The sequence below is a fragment of the Hemitrygon akajei genome, chromosome 17, assembly GCF_048418815.1.
Source record: "Hemitrygon akajei chromosome 17, sHemAka1.3, whole genome shotgun sequence".
In the NCBI taxonomy this organism is placed as follows: Eukaryota; Metazoa; Chordata; class Chondrichthyes; order Myliobatiformes; family Dasyatidae; genus Hemitrygon; species Hemitrygon akajei.
The window spans coordinates 68,080,818-68,106,327 of record NC_133140.1 but is presented as its reverse complement, the minus strand read 5'-3'; the positions used below and the strand labels follow the sequence as shown (position 1 = coordinate 68,106,327).

General features: G+C 37.4%; 1 protein-coding gene across 1 annotated transcript in view; it reads right to left on the bottom strand.

The window, feature by feature from the left end:
* Positions 1-25,510, bottom strand: part of usp10 (ubiquitin specific peptidase 10) — a 62,341-nt gene that overhangs the window by 5,510 nt on the left and 31,321 nt on the right. The window contains exons 5-13 of the mRNA XM_073070336.1: positions 23,617-23,708; positions 21,023-21,132; positions 20,827-20,882; positions 20,593-20,696; positions 16,327-16,426; positions 13,952-14,129; positions 9,055-9,220; positions 7,693-7,837; positions 4,598-4,663 (exon numbers count right to left, since the gene is read on the bottom strand). Of these exons, the coding sequence (XP_072926437.1) occupies positions 4,598-4,663; positions 7,693-7,837; positions 9,055-9,220; positions 13,952-14,129; positions 16,327-16,426; positions 20,593-20,696; positions 20,827-20,882; positions 21,023-21,132; positions 23,617-23,708 (1,017 nt within the window). The remainder of the gene's footprint in view (positions 1-4,597; positions 4,664-7,692; positions 7,838-9,054; positions 9,221-13,951; positions 14,130-16,326; positions 16,427-20,592; positions 20,697-20,826; positions 20,883-21,022; positions 21,133-23,616; positions 23,709-25,510) is intronic.

The window sequence follows — 25,510 nt, the reverse complement described above, 5'->3', positions numbered from 1 at the left end:
TTCACCTTTTACCCTTAGCCCATGCCCTCTGGACCCCAGCGGAAAAAGTCTGCTTTCATTTACCCTATCTATACCCCTCATAATTTTGTATACAGGTTTACCCCACTATCCAAAGGTAGAGCATTCCTATGAAACCTTTTGTAAGCCGAAATGTCATAAAGCGAAGAAGCAATTACCATTAACTTATATGGGATAAATTTCTGTGTTCTCAGACCCAAAAAATAACCTACCAAATCATACCAAATAACACATAAAACCTAAAATAACACAAACATATAGTACAAGCAGGAATTACATGATAAATGTACAGCCTATATAAAGTAGAAATATTGTATGTATGGTGCAGTTTCGCTTATCAGAATCAGGAAGTCAGCAAGCCAAAGTCGATTTGGAGAGGAAAAAAAAATCGGCACGTACACACATACACACACAACTGCCTGCACAAGGCTTCATGGTCATGGTAGTCTTTCTCAGGGTAAACACACGTATAAAGCGGGGGTCTTCTTTGTAAAAGCAAAAACAGGTACTAATGTAGGTTTTTTGTAACAGCAAGCTGTCGTAAAGTGAACGTTTGAAAAACGGGGGTCACCTTGTACCTCTATCAAATCTCCTTTCCATCTGTATTTCAAGGAAAAAGTCTTAGCCTATTCAATCATTCCTTATAACTCAGGTCCCCCAGATCCAGCAACATCCTTATAAATTTTCTCTGTACTCTTTCAACCTTTACATTTTTCCTGTGGTTAAGTGACTAAAAGTACACACAAGAATCCAAATTAGAGTTCACCAACATCTTGTACAACTTCAATATCCCATCTCCTGTACTCAATACTTTGCCATATCAAAGCCAATATACTAAAAGCTTTCTTTACACCCCTATCTATGACTCCACTTTCAACGAATAATGGAGTTGTATTCCCAGATCCCTTTGTTCTACTATACTTCTCAGAGCCCAACTGTTCACTGTGTAAGACCTACCATGGAAGTTAATAACTCATCTCCTTCTACCTCAGGCCAAGAACTTATCAATCACTCCAGATGAGTTAACTCCAAACTTTCTGCATAATCACTCAAAGAGTTGATATGCATGTGCATGTAATGGGAGTTGTATAACTCATCTCCTTCTACCTTAGGCCACGAACTTATCAATTGCCCTTGCTTCTGGAGGTCCAAGATCCAAATGCTCCACGACCGCTGGACTAAGTGTGTAAATGTAGGAGGGGACTATGTTGAAAAATAAAGGTGCTAGGTTTTCTAAGATTGACTCCTTCTATCTTAGGCCACAAACTTATCAATCACCCCTCGTAATAGCACAATTAATTTCCATAAGCTGTGGAGTGGTGATTGGCAAGAAAATGTAAATTTTCATATTAACATTTGGAATTAATGCCTTTTCAACAAACCTAAGTCACTGGAAATTAAAAATATTCATAAAATCCCATTATAACACTGTTGGCAAGGAATCAACTTTTTTTTTGGTTCTCTTCATTCCAAATGGATACTTTATCATTTCAACTCTCATTCCAGTTCATCTCCTGCCTTCCCAGAATTTTTTCCACCATGTGCACTAGTCACATCTTTTATATACACTCAGATCCCGCATAACTCTAGCCAGCATAGTACTGATTTGTTACAACACGGTTATTTGATTATAAAAAATGAATACAAGATAAAAGGATAATTATCCTCCTAAGCTCACCTTCAAAGTGGACAAACAGACTTATTTTGGAAAAGAATGGCTTTTTGTACTTTCATTTCTTGATTCTGGGTTCAAGGCTGCAAAGGACTGGTTAACTCTCTTGCTTGAGGGCAATGACAAAAGTGACCAAGTTCAAGCCTATGTTTGTGCATCACTCTGAAACACCACAAGCAATAAAGGCATTCTAAAGTTAAATCTACCAGTGATCTGGAAATCAAACAAGAAAGCCTGGGTGATGATTGATTTTTTCGAAAATTGGATTGTTTCACAATTTGTCCAACTGTGAAGCAGTATTGTGAAGAGCATGACCCTGAACCCAAAATCATCCTTGGTGCTTGATAATGCACCAGGCCACCATGAGAATCTGACACACTTCAGACTTGGATTCCTGTAAAACTAGTTTACCTTCCACCCACACCACTCCATTACTCCAATTCTGATAAGGGATCTTTGATCTGAAATGGTAACACAATTTCTCTCTCCACAGATGTTTCCTGATCTGCAGAGTATTCCAGCATTTTCTGTGTTTCTCTCCCGAGGAGCACATCACCTACATGTAAAATGCTAACGCCCTGTTGGTTACACAGTGCCTGTAACCAGTCTTATCAAGAGAATGCACTGCAGTTGCTCATCAAGGTTACTCCCAATACATCTGGAACTCATAACTTCTTCAAGAAACAAGGCTTCCAGGAACACAAGAAAACTACTATTTGTAGGCTCTCCTCCAGTGACACACCGCCCTACTTATAACTATTGTCACTGGTTTTAGATCCCAGAACTTCCTTAATAAACAGTAGTTTGGGAGTAGGCAGCATAGCATTCACATCTATCTTCACAAAAGCAATTTAATATCAGCTTTTAATGCTAGCTTTGTCAACAAACCCTGCGACCCCCAAAGTGGGTGGGGAGGGGGGGAACCCTGTATGAATTCCAACAGTGCTTCAGCGTTTCTTCAACTCGCTGCTACCCCCACCCCTCACCCAGGTCAGCAGAGGTCCAAAAAGACTACTGGCTGTAACAGCTGTGATAGGTAGTTCATTAAGTACCGAGCAATGGAAGACGAATGCTTTTGAACTGCTGAAATTTCAGTATAAAATTTTTAGATTCTCATACTTTACATTTTTTTCTGCCTTTGGGCCATAGCATGTGATTCACAAATAAAGATTCTCAGTTAAATTGATCAAAATCCCTGGATGTAACACCCATTTATGTGAACAAAGGGTTGGGGCTGAATACTTTTACAATGCACTGTATACAATACTTAATTTTCACCCTTCCTTAAGAAAAGGGGCCAATACTGCACAAAAAACTCCAAACATGGTCTTAAACCCACAGCTCTGTCCTATATTCTTGAAAGACTAAAGGTAATTGATTAAGGAATTTAGACATGCTAATTCATAAAGGGGTTGGGGGAGGGAGAGTCGGAAAAGGCCATCTATTTTCTGATTTAGACTTGTCAGGTTAAGGTATACAAGACATTTCAAACTTTATAGGATGCCTACAGAATGCCTCAAATTTATACTAGATTACAAGCAAACACAACTTAACAGTTTAGACAGAATGAAGTAGCAACACAAATCAGCTACGTAACTGCAAACGCATACAATTTTCAGACTGCTTCCCTTGCATATTTGGTAAATTAAGGATGGATTTATATTAAACTTTAACAGGAGCGAACAAGACAATGTGTGCAACTCCCATGATGTAAAGCATCTGCCATCTAACCATAACCAAGAAACATCATAGATTTGATACATGATGAACATTTCAGCTAACAATTTCTACACCAGGACTGAAAGTGGAAGAACAAAATATCAACATCCAGCCTCTAAAATGTGCAAATGATAGCTCATGATAAGTTGTTAACATCAAGTCCCAAGTCCTTAGTACTGGAATGTACACAAACTACTTACAGCTGTTACTTTAAATGCTAGGTTTGCTGTTTTAAATTTGACAGGATATTATACTCCAGGTGATGTACTTAGAATCTTTTGAACAGGGCTTCAAAAATAAGGTTCCCATCACAAAAAAGTTACAAGTTGGTATTTTCAAATGGTCTTATCACCTAAGGCAGTCCAATCCCATTTTATTTTTAAACTTCAGTAAAGAGGAAGTCATTCAAGCTTATTGTATCCTCACATCATCTCTCAGAACGGCACGTTAATACAGTCGGCCCTCCTTATCCGGGGGTTCCGCATGCACGGATTCAACCAATCGCAGATTGGGAAAACCTGGAAGTTCTCTCTCCAGCACTCATTGTTTGAGCATTGTTTGCCTCACGTCTTGTTCGTTTGCTACTTGTGTTGTGAGCGAGAGGAAGGAGTTTAAAGCTAGTGAGGGATGGTTGACTGGCTAGCTACGTAAAGCGCTACAGCCTCAAGAACTTAAAGATCATGGGAGAATTGGGATCGGCTGATGCCGAGGCAGCATCAGCATTCCCAGAAGAGCTACTATGGTTGCATCTGTACTGAACATGTACAGACTTTTTTTCTTGTCATTATTCCCTAAACATTACAGTATAATAACTATTTACATTATATTAGTTATTATAAGTAATCTAGAGATGATTTAAAGTATACAGGAGGATGTGCATAAGTTATATGCAAATACTATGCCATTTTATATAAGGGACTTGAGCATTTGCATTTTTTGGAACCAATCCCTCGTGGATAAGGAGGGCCGACTGTATATCTGATGAATCTTCCTTTTTAAAACTCAAAACCATTATTTTATCTAAACAGTACTCTAATCTAAACCAGACAATTAACACAAAGAGAACAAGCACTACCAGGAACTTGGCACTAATTGAATACCATAGCTTCATGATTTCTTTTAAAATACTTACAATGATCACTACAAATGCAAAAGCGAAGGAATGGGCAATTTTAATAAATTACATACCTGCAAAGAGCCTATAGGTTCTTTGGACTTTGGAAATCTTACTCTTCACACCAGGGGAAAGGAGATCTACAAGGAAAGCAATAGTTTTAGTAAAGTGATACCTTACTAGTTTCATAGCAACCCAAGTTTTAATATAAAGGATAATATGGAAAAGGTCATGCAATGGGGTAAATTCAGCTGGGTATCAAAACATGTAGACTATCACTTCATGAAAGTTGATATCACTAAGGACACACCTTCAAGTGCTTATTTAATAAAGTGTCAATACAAATAAACATTGAAAGATGTAGATTTATATCTCAATGGAGTAACCTCTGCTTCACAAATTAACAAAAAAATTTCAGTGGGCTTTAAGAACAGGTAACTATAGAGCTAGAAAACCACAATGGCAAATCTTTTAGTTATGGTGAGGTCTCAAAAGTTTATTCAATGCACAAAAGAACATTAAAAAAAAAATTACTTTAATTGTAATCATCACAATACCAGTAAAAATACACCCTTTCTGTTCATTCATGTTGTTATATGCTCTGGCCTATTTGTGACTTCAGAACCACTCCAATAGCTGATTATTAAAGCATCCTCACATATATCTGGGGACTGGTGTTTATTAAGACTAGTATGAAGAGTCAAATATAGTCACACAGACATTACAGCAGAATTCCCCAACACACACGAGTACATCTGGTCCCACTGACAGGACAGATATACCAGAGGGAAAAAGCCTAACATACAATCATGAAGGAATAGTTCTTGGAATCCTCAACATGGACGACAGAGGGCATGAAGTCTCATGGCTTTAGGACAAATACAAGTGAGGAAATCTCTTCCTGATTATCTATATACCACCATCCTCCTGTTACGAAACAGTGCCTTTGTGGATAAACACCTGGAAAGCAAGCCGGAAGTAAGAAAAGGGCAATGTACGCCAGTTGAGGGATTTCAACTTCACCAAGAGTGGGTTGGTAGCATCAACAGTCAAGCCAGCCAAACCCTGCAGGACAGAGCTACCAGACTGAGTCTGTGGCAAAAATAAGCAAACCAATGCAAGGAATAAATGTACTTTAATTTCTCCTCACTAATCCACCTGTGGCAGATGTATCGGCCCATGATGACTTCGTTAGAAGTGACTACTGCACTGTCCTTGTAGAGACAATAATCTATCTTCAGAGCCCAGTCACCACCATGTTCAATGGGCATCAATAACACATGACCCATTAGCAGGAACCGTAACCAGTACCACCACAATCTGCAATCTTGGGGCCCCGCATCGCTCATTGTACCACCATTAACATGCCCAGCAGTTCAAATGGGCATGCCAGGGGCAATAGCAAGCATATCTAAAAATTATGAGTTATTAGCCTGGCATAGATGCAATGCACGCTAAATACAAGCAGTAGGCAAGACCAGGAGATTTCACAACCAAATGATTAATATCAAAACTTCGCAGTCCTGGCTGTGATTGCATGGGAAAATGAACACCTTACAGGATGTGGCACCTCCAAGAATATTCTTCCTGTTGTTGAAGAGAGGGGGTTGTGGGGATATTCTTAGAGCTTCTGGATATTATTTGCTTAATTACCAAAGACCATTTATGACTAAATGAAATAAACCTGCAGGGCTTCAATCTGTTTAGTATAAACTGAAATCAACAGATGTCAAAAGGAACCCTTCAATGGTTTAAGTTATACCAGGTAGAAATTAAGATGACTGATATTGCAGTGCAAGTGCTCTTGGCCTAACTATTTTTGGCTTTTTCGTCAATGATGTTCATTCCATCATATGGTCAGAGGAGGGATGTTCACTGATGACTCCACAATTCTATTCACAATTTCTCAACAACTGAAGCACTCAATACCTGCATTCAGCAGGACCAAGACAACTATGAGGCATAAGCTGAATTAGCAGCAAGTAACGGAAGTGGTGACCGATGACCATCTCCAAAAAGACAGTTTAACCATTTTCTCTTGATATTCATTGGCATTACTACGGTCAAATGCTCACCAGCAACACAAGGCAGTCACTAATGAAAAGAAATTTATTAAACCCAAGCACCCCGAAGCAAGTGACTTGTCCCCCAGTCGCCTCAAACCCTTGCCACCAATTTTAAAGAAATGTGATGTAATACTCTCCACTTGCCTGAAGGCAGCACCAACTTAAGCTCAATACCATGACTTACAAAAATGCAACTGTTCCAAGGCAACATTTACAAAGACCTTAAATTAAAGTATATTTTAAATATTGATCAATCTGGAGCAAATAATTTAAAATATACAGATTACTCTCCAGTCTCCCCATATCCTAGCCAAAATTTAGATCATCTTTATCTCCATTTAATGATCTAAATGAAACAATTTAGTCTAATTCTTATATTCATTGTAGTTATGTTGTTTTCCTTACCTCCCAAGGGTCTCCCATCTACATTACTCAAGCAGGCATCAGCAAAGGAAGTGCAGCAATCAGAGTTCACATTTCAAAAAAATCAGTAACTTAAGTGAGAATTAAGTGAAATATGTGACTGGGACACTGAAAGGAGCTGACTCTTATGATGAAGCTAGAGTGAATTCTCTCTTCTGGCTCTGTATTGAACCATGTTTATTCAATAAATGCATTGTCAGATTAATGTCATAATAGAAATCAAGCACTTTGTGAAATAAAAAGTTTAGTCTGTGGTCACCTCCAGATACCATAATGAAGCATTAATTCACTGTTAAATTAACAGACTGTTAAAACCTGTGTACTCCACTGTTTCCTCCAAGCTGCCCGCGTGTGTGGCTGCACAGTAACCAAAATGTTTCTGCGTACATAGCATTTGTTACCACACAACTGGAATTTTCTTTTCTATAATGTTTCATTAAGGTACCGCACAGTTTTCAGCCTGTGAAAAAAATTTCAGCTCAATGGTTGGTCCATGTAGCTGTAAAAACAATTAGAGGGAACATTGAATTCCCTCTTGCACAAAACTGCTGCTTTGGTGAAGCCCAAAAGAAAACTGGCAAATGTTTGGGGACCTTTCTCCACATACTAAAATTTTAGCGTTCAACGGCAGAATAGAGAATCAACTTTTTATGTTTACTGTATGTTAACACTATACTTACCTTTACTTATTTCAAGATCAATAGGGTAATCAATATTCTTGATTGGTTTCTGGCAACCCCCAGTCTTTTCATAAACAAAGCGCTTAAGATGCAGGACAAGGACAGGAGGCAATTCTTCCAAGGTAACACGACGACATATCTCAACCTGAAAAATCAAATTACATCAGCTGCATAAGCAAATTAGGAATAAGTATGACTGAATTAAAATTCACAAAATACTATACTGTACATTCATCAGGGAATTGGATCGATTTACATTCCTTACTGTCAAATCTACTTTAAGCTTATTGTATCCTGTGAAATGATGCCACTCCAATGCAAAACCACCTACACATTTTTCCTAACTGGTGCAAAATACAGAGTCACATCTACAGCTTGATGTTCGCAATTGAAAAGGTATTTCAATCTCCCTGTAAGATATGCATAACTGAAATGAACCCTCTCAATGAAAGGGAAACAAACAACAAATCCACAATGCTGCTTTTTCCACAATTCCCAGCAGCATCAAATCAGTCAGAAACCTTAACACCAGAACTCATACTCCTGTTGTTCTACGCTCCACTGCTGACAAGAAAGGCCAGAAGCATTCAGTACAAATCGAAAATGATGGACGACCCAACACGCTGACATCTTGATAGCAAGTTGCTTTTTCTCTATGCAGCACAGGGAGATGTGTTACAAATTAGGGGAAGTGAACATTGGGGAAAAGATGGCTATCAAACCAGGATAGGGAAGAAAAATACTTTCAGTTGCTTCACTTAACACCCATAATCAATTCTGCATGAGCTTTACCTCTTATCTACACCTGCGTACTCTTATCTTCCCACGTCCATATCTATATTCATTGCAAATGGTTACATATCTGCAGATTTCCCTGAAAGTCATACATCTTTCTGATTTGGAAACTTATCAGAAAATCTTTATTGCTGCTGGCAATCAACACTGAACCTTCATGTCACAAGAAGGAATTTAAAGAAACCAAAATGGTCTACACAAAATTGTTGATGTTTCTATGCTCACAATAATATGTAGGCAGTTCCCTATGGCATTTTAAATGGTTTGATATTAAAGTGACTAAATGTGTAGGTTAATATTTTTTTAAAATGCTGGCAATTTTGCCATCGGGTATACTGCTGAAGAACGCACTTACATACACATAATGGAAGAGTGTGTGTGCGTGTCTGCGCGCACATACAAGTAAAACAAATTCTAATATTTTAAGATTTAATGCTTGTAATTCAGAAATACACTGTTTTAATGCTCTGGTATTAGCATACACAATAAAGCTTACTTTAAATAAAAATGTAATTAACAAATAGTTTCTACTTGTATTTGAAATCCATTTTATTTACTGGCACATACTTCTTGCTTGGTTTTAGTGGTGTATCCCTGAACAGACTCCCTGGCCACCAAAATTTCCAGAGCATCCTGAACTGTACGAATCTTCTCAGACTGTATATCAAGCTGCAGTGAGAAGAATAGCTGGAGGGTGGCAGATTCCTTGGAGCTTTGCTGGTAAACGACGGACCTAAGGAAAATATAAAACAGTTGAGGTATTTTTGAATGCCTTAAATATCTAGTGGCAGATTTGTAATAATGCTAAATATTTGTTTAATTGGGAAAAAGTGAACAACTCACTTGTGGAACCGCATTCTTGTCATTCCAGCTAATTATGGCCTATAACAATCACTCATTTTCATTTGCTGATTAACAACCAGATACTTTCAATGATAAAGTGGATGACTAACAAAGAATCATGCAACACAAAAACAGTGCCAGTTCTTAGAAAGATTTCCAAATTAGCTCCAGTTCAACCCTATTTCTCACAAATCAGCAGATGTCTCCATCTGAGAATACATTTTAATCCTATGTTAGGTTCAAAGAGCAAATTCAATATTTATTTATTTCTAACCAATTTTGACCATAATACATCTAATTTTTCTGAAGCATCCTTAGTACATCTGTATATATTCATACAGTGGCAAAAACAGTATCCATTACTGGCTCTACCCTAGTGTGAAATAGATAGATAAGAACAGAAGAGGGCGGATGTGCCTTCATTCAGCACGTCCACAATGGAGTTGGGAATAGAGACAGTGTCAATTTACAGGACTAGAGACCTAGCACAATAATTCAGAGGTATAAAGAATCCGACATCACAGCAATCGGGGAATTGAAATTATTCAAACATTGAGAAAGAGAGAGAGAGAAAAAAAAAAAAATCGCACAGAGATGTCTAGTAAAAGAAATACTTATAATGAAGGTACTGAGCTGCTACCAACTTTTTCAGAACAGCAACTGGCCATTCTTAGTTGTTATACAGTAATTATACTCGACTCCAGTTCCATATACAAGTGGTTAACTCTGAAAGGTATTCAAATAGTCTAGCAAAATCTACTGCATCAAAGCATAACATCAATACTAAGAATAAATTCAGACTAAACACTCAGAATTCACCCAAGACTGAATGATAAGCTGAAACTCAGTTCAGTCACCTCTACAAATATCCTTTGAATGAACACGAGAATATTCATACTTTTGAGAAATTAGAAACAGCTCAAAAGTTCTGCTCAGAGAAACAAATCCTTCAGTCAATAACCATCCATTCTACAACCCCTCCTGGATAGGTCTTGCTCTACTCAGGGACAGATTCAAAGTCTTGAATATCTGTATATCTCCCATTTGTAAATCCTGCCCTGCTTGTGTTTTCATAATTGTTGTAGATAAACTCATACCTTTTTTTATTAGGGGAGAGAACAAAATTATGGTCTGCATCATGTAACATGTATCAATTTGCTCAGATTTACACTTTACTGTGGAACACCTGTTCATCTTAAATCACCCATGCCTATATCTAAAATGTCAGTAGCTTCTTTTGAGATTTTCTCTTTAATCTACAACAGTGATGAGATATTTCTGCACATTGAGTCAGTTTCAGTCACCCAAATGAGGTGGCCTGATTTAATTAGCATTAACAATTCTTTTGTTTTAAATTAGTCAAGCTCGTAAATTAACTTAGGCAACCCCACAGACGTAATACCGTAGATTCCGGATTTTAAGCCGCTACTTTTTTCCCACATTTTGAACAGCTTTGAACTTTGCGGCCAATAATCCGGAGCGGCTAATGCATTTTTTTTTTCATGCCGCCTCGTAAACATTTTGCCTCGTAACAGTAGACCAATAAAATTGATGAGTAGTTCACAGAGGTCCAATGAAATTGTACGATAAATCAAGCGCACTTTCACAATTAAATTATTGTAAATCAGTCATTTGTACTCACCCTCATCAACATGGAAAACACTCGAAGCATTGTGCTACCTACCCTCTTAGTTTAAACTATATTTGTTTTCTGTACTACATCGCGGGATGCTATGACGACACACCCGGTTTCGCGGCGTCTTGTGGGAAAATGCCGTTTGCGATGAAACGGAAAGGAGGGGGTCGAGCGGCGGAGCGGCTTTGGATCTGAGCGAAATCTGCTTTTAAATGCCGTTTGCGATGAAACGGAAAGGAGGGGGGAGCGGCATTACGCGAGCGGCTTTGGATCTGAGCGAACTCTGCTTTTAAATGCCGTTTGCGATGAAACGGAAAGGAGGGGGGGGAGCGGCATTACGCGAGCGGCTTTGGATCCGAGCGAACTCTGCTTTTAAGTTAAAGGTATCAATAACTTTTCCTGGTAGGCTGCAGTATATATATTTTTTACCAGTCGTTAGGAGATATTGGAATGTTGTTCAGTAAAGAAGTATACGCAACGTATATTTAAAAGTAGCCGCGTACGGGCACGGTTCGAAAAAAAGCATTTGCAATATGTATTTGTTTTTGTTACCATATGGATTTAATTAAAAGTTAAAAAAATCCTCACGTGTAATATCTTTCTGTGTAAATATCTCATATTACAACGTGGGACACCTGCGGCCGAAAATCCGGTGCGGCCTAAAATCCGGTGCGGCCTTTACATTTAAAAAAATGATTTTATTTCTAAAATTAGTGCCAGCGGCTAAAAATCAGGTGCGCTCTGTAGTCCGGAATCTACGGTACTTTAAAAATCATTTGTGTGAACCTTGAATCTGAATGTACAGCACAAAGGCATGCGATTTAACATGTAGTGAGTGCACCTGATCTTTCCACCAGTTATCCACAAATTTCCCTCAAACGCAAAAATATCTCTTGGCCCGAAACGTTGACCGTACTTCTTTCTATAGATGCTGCCTGGCCTGTTGCATTCCTCCAGCATTTTGTGTGTTGTTTGAATTTCCAGCATCTGCAGATTTCCCTTTGTTCCTATTCTTTATCTTCTCTCATCCCTTAAAACCATAATATATTACCGTAGATTCCGGACTACAGAGTGCACCTGATTAAAAGCCGCAGGCTCTAATTTTAGAAAGAAAATCAATTTTGTACTTGTACAAGCCACACCGGATTTTAAGCCGCAGGTGTCCCACGTTGTAATATGAGATATTTACACAGGAAGATATTACACGTGAGGATTTTTTAACTTTTAATTAAATCTGTATGGTAACATAAACAAATACATATTGCAAATGCTTTTTTTTCGAACCGTGCCTGTAACATGGCTACTTTTAAATATACATACGTATCGGTAACACACAAATTACGTTGCGTATACTTTTTTACTGAACAGTGCACGAACAACATTCCAATATCTCCTAACGACTGGTAAAAAAATATATACTGCAGCCTACCAGGAAAAGTTATTGATCGCCTTTAACTTAAAAGCTGCATCATATGTTTGCAGCGTTCTCGCGCGGGTCTAATGCGCTCGCCCCCTCCTTTCTGTTTATCGCAAACCGGTATTTTCCCCACAAGATGCGGCAAAACCGGATGTGACGTCATAGCATCCCGGGATGTAGTACAGAAAACAAATATACTTAAAACACTTCTAACTTTAACTAGAAAATACTAACAAATGAATTACTAAGCGTAAATATTATAAACTAAATAACTGCCATAAAGGCAGCACAATGCTTTTCTTCGAGTGTTTTCCATGTTGATGAGGGTGAGTACAAATGACTGATTTACAATAATTTAATTGTGAAAGTGCGCTTGATTTATCGTACAATTTCATTGGACCTCTGTGAACTACTCATCAATTTTATTGGTCTACTGTTACGAGGCAAAATGTTTTTGGCGGCATGAAAAAAAACCATGCATTAGCCGCACCGTAGTAAAGGCCGCAGTGTTCAAAGCTGTTCAAAGCGTGGGAAAAAAGTAGCGGCTTATAATCTGGAATCTACGGTACATTACACAATTGCAATTAAACCTGCTCTCATGCCCCATTTCTTCAACTATTCAAGGAACAAAGTGGAAGGATGTAATTAAACTTCAGAGTGATTATAAATCTAAATTTTTATTGCAAATCCAGAAGGGGTCAATGATGTACAGCTATGAATATATTCAAATCTTAGATGTAGGGAGAGAACAAGAGGTATTTGATTTGAACACAATTGTTCAAAATCAAATACCTCTTGTCTTTTCACTCAGCTCCAGATGGAAGTCTCAATTAAGCAACATCAAATTTTATTCACCAACCCATACTGCAGGAAATATGGTAGTAATTCAATAAATTTGAAATCCATTTTCTGAAATAAATCAGTATGTGCAAATCCAATTTTTAAAGAACAAGAACTAAGGTTCCTTTTGCTACCAACACATTACCCCTTTAAAAATATTTTCAAATGACAAAAGAGAAGCACATTTAAAATTATTGATAGAAATTGATCTATTTCTCAATTGATGATTCATCATTTCACAAATGAGGTGATGTCCATTGTGAATAGCTCAAAACTTGGTCTATACTGAAGCAAATGTGGTCAGCTTTTCTTTTCACCTATTACAGCATTGAGTACACAAAGCATTTTTCATTACCCATTTCTGGAACCCCAGTGCTGACCAATGTACTGCACTCCTCTTTACTTTGGCAAACACTTAGTCAAAGCATAATAAACTCCTAACTTTGCATACTAGCCTTTTCATTCAATAGTTGGCAGAGATGTACTAAATTGGATTAGTTTCAGCAACATAAAATGGTGAGAGCAGCAGTAAGTGAGCCCCATAAAATAAATGTTTTCAAATACAAACTCTCCAAGCAAAACAAATCAAGTGTCACAACATAAAAATCTACCAATGCTTATTCAAGTGTCCGTACTCCAAGGGGGCATGGAAAATAAAAGTTTCCTATATGCTTAATAAAATTAAATAGTTTTGTCAATAATAAAAAAAAACAATGAAAATTAATTACCTTATGTGCCCTCCAAATACGTCAGTGATGGGAGTCCGAATGAAGTCAGCTTGGCGTGTGACAGACGTTTTATTTCTGGGACCTACTTGCTCCCATTCATCTTCACTACCTTCACCTTGCTCCTCCTGATCTTCTTCAGCACCTTGTTGCGATTCAGGTCCATTTGAAACTGTATATTCTATACATTTTTAAATAAAATACTTAAAGATAAGCTTTGCCAGTTTTTCCACCTATGCAGAGTCTAAGGAAATATCTAGTCCAAGGTCCTGCTCGTCACAGACATTCAGGTGCACAATTATTTTTATATACACATTTGTATATTATACTATTTAGTTGCACTCAAGTATGATGCTTAATTACTTATCATAATAAAAACGTTACTGGATATGAAATCTGAAAAAGCGGCACTTTTCTATCATGATTCCACATAAAAAAACCTTCAACTAAAATTGACATATTTGATGCATATGTGTTTTGAGGCCATTCACAGCCAACATCTACTTTACCATTCAAACAAGATCATGGCTGATACTTGACCCTACCTTTCTGTACCTGCCGTAACCATACTATTTTCAAAAACTAACTTGAAATTTTCATAAATGTTAAGGACTGAAGAGTCTACTTGTTTAATCAAAAGTCAAATGTACAATTTGTTGCTGCAATGTAAGCATTTCATTAAGGTTTCAATCCTATTAATCAAGATTTTTAAAAATCCATGAACAGGCCAAAAGTATGTTTACAACACTGGCACATTTCCATGCACAATTCTATCCCTGCCTTGGATAACCTATTCCCTCATCAATGCCTTCCCCACCAGCACCTCCACACCCTGACTTGACTGGCCAACTTATGATTCATTCATCCATAAACTTAGCTATCCTTGTCCTTACTCCACTAAGTCCTATGCAACTCATCTATCACTTATATACACAATTTAGTATTTCAATCTGAAATTTTTATTCCACAGTCAAGCATTTTCTTTCTAAATTATTCCATACCCATAACAATCGTGCAACTTTATATTCAATTTTAACTTTCTGATCCTCAAACTGAACAGCTCATTCTAACAGCAGCTAGGCTGCCATCTACAAGCTTCAAAATTTAAGAGGTTACTTTTTGGTACCGAAGGCTGTTCTACTCTGTAGCTTGCCTTTGCCCATGTTTTCAGAGTACTTTTACTTTGTTTTAACCCATTATATCAGCATAAAATAAGTTTCATTCTACCGATCGTCATCATCACTAAAAAACACAGAACCTGGCTTGGTCAAAAAGAGATACACTTCTTAAAACAGATCATTGTTAGCACTTAAAAGTAAATAATATAACTGAAATAGCTTGGGAGCACAACATCACTCTAAGGTGCTAGTTATGTTGAGCTTATTCAATCTTCTATATTACAAGTAAAAATATTTTGAAACTGACAATAAAGATTAAAATAAATGTTAAATTATTATACTCCAGTTGCAAACCGAATAATAGATTAACCAAGCATATACTAAAACCAACAGGCTTAAAAATAATCTACAGAGAAACACCGAGGTGCTTCAGGTAATCAATTGTCTCACAGTTCTAGTGACTTAGGCATGATCCTGACCTCTTGTACAAACAGCAGAGAGAGCACCATTATTCCTATGAAAATGTGGGTTTTTCTGAGGGGCAGCAGCTTCCACCCATATCCTAAGGATGTGCTAGTTGTCAGGGCGAGGTGTGGTAATTTGCCCCTACTGCAGCTAGCGGATAAGAACATCAGGGGATTATGACTGGCCCTGTGTGAAATAATAGACTATGGGGAAGTGTGGGGATGGATTGGAATGGATTTCTCTGAGATAGCATAGACTTAATTGTCTGAATGGCTGCCTCCCATAAGATAACAAAATATGAGAATTCAACCTTCAATTGGCATGCAGAGCAAAATTATAGTTTGCCTGGTAAACCAGAACACAAAAAAATACAAAATAGTTGATGGAAACAGACATTTAAAAATTTGATTCAGGCAGAACATTAGTCTGAATTATATGATATAAAACATACATGATACAAGTACTTCATACCATTTAATTTTGTTACAGTGCAATATATAGTTTCATTTAATAGGATGTCTAAATTTTCTGATTGATCTTAAGACTACTCTAGGGTCAGATGAATTAGTCACCAAAATTATTATACAACTTACTTTAAAGAGTCTAGCACAAAATATAGTTTGAAATTTAGATTAATGGTTTCAACTAAAATATAATCACCAGATTAGAATGTGCAGATCCAAAGACTTTCTGCCTGATGGTGTCACAAACTAACCATGTATCGGGAATAATTACATTGACATGTTCCTGCTTCACGGATGAGGTTAACAGGACAAAACATCAGAAATTGCTTACTTTCATTCTGTGGAGTAATCAATTTCTTCAGTGCCAACATTTCTTCATGAAGACCATTTAGAATAAAGCCCAAATATTCTTCTGCATCTTCTTGTCGGCCCTGAATAAGATAATAAGAACCAAAAGCTAAAATATTAACAAAAAACAATGAAAAATCGGGTGCAAGTTTCAGCAGGAAACATAAGCAGGAAAAATATTCAATCCAATTATTTCATTATCTGCAGTAATCACATAGATAAATACAGCAGCCAGTTTATAGGCAAAGTCTCAAAACAGATGAAATAAATGAGCAATTACTGTATCAACAAAAAGGTGCTTAAGAAAGTTCCATTCTCTATTGTGTCTAAGCATCTTCTGTATACATATAATACTGAAACAGGCAGGGACTCAGTAGAATCTCTTGGTCTTCTTGCATCATCTCTTACTAGTTAAGGAAGTGTTAGCTCAAATAAATTCAAGTGATTTCTTAGACTTAGGATTTAATTTAGAAGTCAGGTTGTATCCATTGAGTACATATATCTCAGCTTTTTAAGCCTAACTGTAACAATGAAATGATTATGGCAATTAATTGGATGTTCTAAGTATAACCGTAAAAAACATCTGTAAACATTTTAAAAACATTTAGCCCAGGGTCAGTCTGCTAAAGCACCAAAATTAAGATCAGAACAAAGTTTCCAAAGTAAGGTTAAGGGGGATGTTCCATCTTTCAGAATCAGACATCAAAATGGTATGGAATCTCCATTAATATTTGATGAAACATTTCTCACAGCCAAAACAAGATCATTTACACTATTGTTTCTCGGACAATTTGTGCTACTACAGTTTAAAAACACTTCACATTCTGTGCAGTACTTTGCGATCTTCAAGGACATAGAAAGCATTATTTAAATGCATGCATCATAAAGAACCTGAAATATCAGGTAGAGATCAAATCTACTTTGCAAATTAATGTAATGGAAGTATGAAAACAAATGACAGGGAAATTACTTGAAAATATGAAAGGAATCCTTTCAGATGTATTGTGTTCAAAATGCAGACTATAATAGTTAAGTCTGTAGATACTACTTTGTTGGACCCCATGGCAGCAAACTTGAAATAATAGCTAGCACTGCACAAAAATTGGAAGCCTGAAACACCTGCATACAAGATAAAGCCAAAAAGTTACTTACATCAAAGGATTCCAAATCAATCCAAATGCCATTTCTACATAGTCATAAAGAAATACAACACAGAAATAGGTCCTTTGACAATCTAGTCCATGTCAAATCCATTTAAACTGCCTACTCCCATTGACCCTGCACCAGGACCAGAGCTCCCCCTCCCCATATCTCTACTATCCATGTACCTATCCAAACTTCTCTTAAACATTGGAATCAAGCTCACATACACCACAAACTACATTTGACCATGTCTTTCAGATTTCAGATTTAGAAAAAAGATATACCCCCAGTACTTCAAGCATAGGTAGTAAGCATTCTGTAATGCTGCTTGCCGATGCACGTAAAACTTTTACAGAAGTTGTAATACAGAAAATTTCCAGCAACTTTCAAACTCTGATTGTGAAAACTCAAGCTGAAATAGTAAATCTAAGTTTAACTAATTTAAACACCGTTAAATTAAAACAAAAAATGAAAATGGTAAGTACATTTTTCCTCTTAAATTCAAATAGGGTTAATATAAGATGTTGATTTACAGTCAGTTTTTAAAAAAGTACAGCAGAAAAACAGGCCCTTCGACCCATCTATCAATGCCACATTACTTAAACTGCTTATTCGCATTGATCTGCATATTCCTCTATACACCTACCATCCATGCACCTATCTAAACTTCTTGAGCTGGGAGCTCATTCTACACTCTCACAACCCTCTGAGTGAATAAGTTTCCCTTGATGCTCCCCTTAAACTTTTCACTTTTCATCCTTAACCCATAATCTCCGGTTGTAGTCCCACCTAATCTTAAAGGAAAAAACTTGCTTGCATTTACCCTATTTACCCCTCATAATTTAGTACACCTCTATCAAGTTTCTCAATCCTCTACGTTCTAAAAAAAATATAGTCCTAACTTATTCAATCTTTCCTCATAATTCAGGTCCTCCAGACCCAGCAACATACTTATGAATTTTCTCTGTACTCTTTCAACCATGCTTACATCTTTCTTGTACACAATACTCAAAATTAGCCCTCACCATCTTATACAATCTCAACATAACATCCCATCTCCTATTCTCAATATATTGATTTATGAAGTCCAATATGCCAAAAGCTTTCTTTATGACCCTGTGACGCCAATTTCAAAAAAATTGCATTTCCTTTGTTCTACCACACCCTTCAGTACCCAACCGTTCACTGTTTAAGAGCTACCCTGGTTGGTCGTAAATCCTTACATCCCCTACATTCAAAGGAAATTAACTCAAGTCCTCGTAATCTTCGAAGGATAGGATTACTGACATCTAGCAGATAACAAACAAAATGTGGATACCATTAAGACCCTCCCCTTTGAAGAAGTATTTATACAAATAGCTCTTACAATTCCAAATTCACAGTTCTGGAAGCATCAAATATATTTCTGTGGTGATGAGAGGGAGGAGCATTGCAGATTCTTCCTTGTACTCACAGCAACCTTTACCCTAATAACCCCTGCAACTCATGGCCTCTCAAATCCGAAAGATGCAACTCAGTAGGAACAAATTGCTACTGTTCTTTTACTTTAGGAGCTGCACCATTGGTTGACAGGAACCTTACGAGATCAGGACTATTTCCAGGCACTGTACCTCTCCTAAGTTCAGAGAAACCCTCCCCCCACCCCTGTACATAATTAAGCCCTGTACTAATTAGGGAGACTAACTTCATGGTCTTAACTCATAGGCAGAAGACTAATTTTACCAACACTCCTGAAAACAATACTGATCAACAGCACGCAGAGGGCCAGGCAGGTGATTAAAATATAAAACAATTGTTAAATTTACCTTGAGCTCTGAGTTTGAAAAATAAACTAAAAATCATCAAATAGGAAAAACTGCAAGGCCAACACTAAATGCAAGCTCAGATAGTCACACTGAACGAAATCAGTTTTGCCAGTCTTATTTGCAAACTTCTCATGTTCGGATCTCTGTACTTACAGTTGGAATGTCGGTTTAATACAAATAACCCTTCATTCTGTAAAAGACACTCTGTAAGTCACGTGCAGTATTAGTTTGCTGTACATCACAAATTTAATCTGTGCTCACACCAGGTGCTTACCAGTTTAGAGTGTATCTTCAATCACATTTGTTCAGTAATGGACAGCAAACTACTCACAACAAAAGCAGCTCTATGAAAAATATGTTGAAAAACTACCAATGTATCAACAACTTTGATTAAAACGCTTGTAGATGAACTGAGAGCATCACATTTGCCTTCTGCAGAGAAAAATAATTTGCACATGGCAGCACAGTCTCAGAATTTCATTTAGTGCATTGTGAAAATGAAAAATGATATCCATGATCTTGGAGAGGTGGGGGGGAAGGTGAGGAGAGTTGGAGGAATCCCCAATGTTAGCTCTAATATGAGAGGGGTCGTGATACCTTTCCTCTGAAAAGGTAGGAAGCTTAGAGGCCATCACTCTCATCCGCCTAACGCTGTGCACCAGCAATAGCAGAATTGATTGGGAGCGGGTCTCCAGCACTCCTCAATCAGGAAAAGTGATTGTTATGTTAGAGATTTGGGGTGGGGAAAAAATTTAAAAACTCAGTTGCAGACAGAGACAGTCAAAAACAACTAATGATTATTGAAAAATACCTTTCAGCATCACAGGAAGAGCATGGCTCGGTGACAACTCTCCTCTGTGAGGAAGGGCACGGCCTCTCTTCAGCACCTCCGACTTTGGTACGAGAGAGATCGAAACAATTCAGAGGTGTGGGGGGAGGAGAGAGAAGAGGACAAGTCATGGGCATAAACTCACATCCCAATTTATGGCACCATGCACTGCGTCACCAATAACTTTTCCACTTTATATTCCATTTTGACACCGTTTTACAAAGGATTTTATTATTATGAATTATTAAAAATGTCAAAGCCAATTTGGAGCACAAGGGACTCAAAACATTCAATTAACATGTTTACAGAATTTCATTGCAGCAATGGGTATACATGCTGCAACAAAATGAGAGCGGTGGTTCAAAAGGGACTTGGTAACATTCAATACTATGGAATCTCCAAAACACCATTGGGGGGAAAAACAATTTAAAAAATACAAATTGCTCAAGTGCCAACATTATCCTAGATTTACCTTTTCAGATAAGCTTGACTTGATAACTGTCAGAAGTCTATATATGTAGGTTGGTTCGAAAGGAACTCCAGTGCGAATATCTTTAACACTTTTATCACCAGTACCTTATAATAATGAAAGATTGTGATTAATCAATTATTTTACAACAGCACATTCCAGAATTACACCAGACGATTGCTTTATAAAATGGAGTTCACTGTCAATTTTCTGCGCACAAAGATACCTATTACTCACCCGGTTTTGTCTTGGAGGGTATCGGCATTGTACTAAACTCATTCATCAGTCGAACACTATTTAATTGATAAAAGAGAACAAATTGCAGTTAACTATTTAATTAAGTGAGACAGAACACAACTTGACATGTCTATGTTAATGTGCAAATCAAAACATCTCAGACATAAAAATATACAATATTATATGTAATACTTACAAGCTGTCAATCATTGGTGTAGAACTGCGAGGTCGCTGTGTCTCACTAAACATTGGAATTGACTTCATCAGGTGATACATGGGTGGGCATGCAACCAAAGCTTGCAAAGTCTATAGACACATTTGTTAAGGGAACTTTGACCTTCATGGAAATACTGCAAAATATTGGCAACTCATCGATAAAGAGAATATAATGGAAATACGATTCTGTTGACTATTCCTTTCCTCTCTTCTAGACCACACTGTTTCCTATCCATCTTTCAAATGATCTTCCCTTTTCTTCAGCTGAAGATTCCTCATCATTCAGAGGTGTTATTTCCTTCCTCCACACCTTGGGCTGCTTTTCAATCACCAACATCCCTCTCCTTTTCATTGTAATGTAATGCACTTCTTGGTAAAAAACTAGAATTATTTGGAATTCTTTCATGCTAATGATACAATCCTAACACAGGAAATTAAACAGATTACTTGGAATTTTGTGAATCACCCTGCTACATCCAGAATCATGATCTAGCTTGTGATCACCTTCTCTTTTAATCACTGCAAATCTCAATCCTTGTCTGCCTATCTTCCAAAGCAAGTTCAGGATTTTAATTACTTAATTATCTTTTAGTTATTTTACAGTCCTCTGTACTGGAGCTGAACAGTTTTGCACCAAATTGCTCACTTAAAAAAAAATACACACACATCAGCCATTGGTAAAGATTGTCTTGACTATTTTCATCTCTTCTTGACGCATCTTTGCTTATTCTTGTTTCCTTTCAGTTTCCACCATCAAATCTTTTATCATTTAGATCACTATAACCTTTTTTTCTTTGCTTTTCACTGTTTTCACAAAGGTTTAAAACCTGCTAAGTCTTGAATTTGGCCATCTCACAACAAAACAACAAGCCTGAGTGTATTATGTATGTTTCTCTCTCCATATATATTTCATCCATTGAGGACTTCCAGCACTTTCTGCACTTACTTAAAACTAAAGAAATGTTATATGTTCTTGCATGTAACAAGCATCTGCATTAGAATAACGTAATATTTGATTGATTGTGCCAACTACTCGGCAGAGTTTAATGCACGTTTTCAGAAAATCCATTAAATACTTTGATACCATTTAAAACAATTAAGTTCAATAAAAATTTAAAAGTTTCGAAACTTGATAGTCCACATCAAAAATCAGAGCTGGCAAAGAACACAAGGGATAATTCCTTAGATGGTGACTGAACATCTTTTGACTCAAAAGTGAATCCAGCAGCAGGCTGCAAATATGTCAGTAAATCCCAAATTTCCACATTTCAAACCTATGAAGCACAGAATTAACTTCAATTTCAATGGCTGAAAGCCAACAGTTTCAGTCAATAGCTCCAGACAAACATCAGCAAAATTAGCCCCAACTTTTTTAGCATTGGCTTACAAATACAGTGGTTAACAGGGCAGCCGCTTATTTGGTAGACTATGCCAATTAACTGGGACAGGGGACTGTTTCTAATGAGCAGTCACATGGCACTTGTGTGTCCATCTGACATTGTGCTTCAAGCGAACAGTTTTTAAATAGTGTCAATTGCAGGTTAATGTCAAAACAACGATTTTTCTCACCGATTGTTGGCGACAAAATAAGTAGTAAGACAATTCAGAAATATTTTTCTCATTGCTTCAAGCATTCAGGCTTGGAGGTGCTAGAAAGGGCCGAGAGTGAAAATGAAACAATTTGACTCCTACATCAAGTTAGGAATTATGAAGAATTTGAAGGAATTGACAATCATCTTGAATGGACAAGGATCTATTCATCTTGAATGTTAGAGTGAAACTGAAGACTTGGAGGATGCAATCAAAAGCACTGTAAGAAAGCAGTCCATAACCTGCACTAGGTGTCTGCATTGATTTTGTTCATTTACACTCAATCAAAAGAATGTGGCAGCATACACTGGATGAATTCCTCTGTCAATAACTGCTAGGAAAAGTTTTATAGAGGCATAATAATATTGGTAGTGTTCTAATTTGTTCTGTATTCATCTAAATACATAATTTGTTAATCAGTTAATTGGTGGTTTTGTGGCGACCCAATTACTAGCACACTCGAACCGGCTGACAATTAGCCAGAGTGCAGGCACAAAGGAAGAAAGCCTGAGGGGGTTTCAGTACGTGCCTCTCGAGGTATCCGGTGGGAGAGACAGGCTTTAAAGCAAGACTGTGAAGTTGAAATAAACTTATTCTTTGACTGCAGTTTACCGACTCCGTGTCGTTATTTTAGCGCTGCGTGTAGCACACCGCTACAGTTTGTCCTTTTTATATTTTTAAACTATTTTCATGAAACATTGACTAATTGGGGGCAGCCACTTAATTGGGTCAAAATGTATTGGTCTCAATGTCTCTCAATTAAGCAGAACCCACTGAACTTTACTTACTGCAGAGTTACTTCATTGCCTGACTACACACTTCCAGAACAGTAGAAGACACATCTGCAATCCTGTTACAATGCGTACCCAAATTATATGATATAGTACAATTTACATTGGTTAGACAAGACCTTTCATTTCCATTTCTTCAGATGTGAAGTGGCTTGTTCAATGACATTAAGTAATATTCAAATTATAAGGATACAGCATTGATGTAACACCAGTTGCTCTTGTTGATCAGCCCTCGAGGTTGCAAAGACACTGGTTTGTGCACCAGTTTCACAGTTTCCAGTAGTTCTGTAGATATGGGAAAGAAAGTGTTAAAAGATCATTGTCTGAAATCTGGCTCACAAGATCCTCAATACAACTAATGTACTGATCTAATACAACACTACGAAACCTTTTGCTCAGTGGAAACTATGATTTAGCATTCTACTTAAAATTGTCCATTTCCCTGTTCTTTCTGCATTATCTTTAACCACTGCTAGCATTGCTAAATATGCTAACATTATAAACTACACAGCATCTCAGTGACCCAAAGTGTTCAGCAATCACGTTTTTTAAAAAAATGCTGTCAGTCAAGTAAGAACTGTTAAAATGAAAAAGATTAACAATGTTTAAACAGTATTTCATTGTAAATCATCATTTCCTAATGGAAACCACAAACAACAGTATATATACATTGAAGGCACTGATTTGGCTAGTGAAGCTAAATCCTGAAAGTTTGAACTATTTTCCAAATGGGAGAGAAAATACAACCTGAGGCACAAAGGGACTTAGGAGTCCTTGTGCAGGGTTCCCTACAGTTTAATTTTCAGATTGAGTTTGTGGTGAGGAAGGCAAATGCAATGTTAGCATTCATTTCAACAGGGCTAGAATATAAATGCAAGGGTGTAATATTGAGACTTCATAAAACATGTGAGGCCTCACTTGGAGAGATTGAGTACAGTTTTGGACTTCTTAGAAAGAATGTGCTGAAACTGGAGAGTTCAAAGGAGGTTGACAAAAATAATTCAAGGATTGAATGGCTTGAGGGATGACCTTACTGAAACCTACCAAATGGTGAAAGGCCTTGATATACAGAGGCATGCAAAAGTTTGGGCACCGCCATCAAAATTTCTGTTACTCTGAGTCGCTAAGCGAGTAAAAGATGATCTGATTTCCCAAATGCATAAAGTTAAAGATGACACAGTTCTTTATTATTTTAAGCAAGATCACTTATTTATTTGTTATTTAAAATAACAAAAAAGGAAAAGGGTCCGAAGCAAAAGTTTGGGCACCCTGCATGGTCAGTACTTATAACACCCCCTTCACAGCTTGGAAACACTTTCTGTAGCCAGCTAAGAGTCTTTCAATTCTTGTTTGGGGGTTTTTTGCCCATTCTTTCCTGCAAAAGGCTTCTAGTTCTGTGAGATTCTGGGGCTGTCTTGCATGTACTGCTCTTTTGAAGTCTATCTACAGATTTTCAATGATGTTTAGGTCGGGGGATTTGAGGGCCATGGCCAGAACCTTCAGCTTGCACCATTGTGGATTTTGAGGTGTGTTTAGGATCATTATCCTGTTGTAGGAGCCATCCTTTTCATCTTCAGCTATTTTACAGGCGGTGTGATGTTTGGTTCCAGAATTTGCTGGTATTTGATTGAATTCATTCGTCCCTCTATCAGTGAAATGTTCCCTGTGCCACTGGTTGTAACACAAGCCCAAAGCATGATGTTGGCATTCATAGCAAAAGGATTTGAGTACAGGAGCAGGGAGGTTCTACTGCAGTTGTACAAGACCTTGGTGAGACCACACCTAGAATATTGTGTGCAGTTTTGGTCCCCTAATCTGAGGAAAGACATTTTTGCCATAGAGGGAGTACAGAGAAGGTTCAACAGATTGATTCCTGGGATGGCAGGACTTTCATATGAAGAAAGACTGGATCGACTAGGCTTATACTCACTGGAATTTAGAAGATTGAGGGGGGATCTTATTGAAACGTATAAAATTCTAAAGGGATTGGACAGGCTAGATGCAGGAAGATTGTTTCCGATGTTGGGGAAGTCCAGAATGAGGGGTCACAGTTTAAGGATAAAGGGGAAGCCTTTTAGGACCGAGAT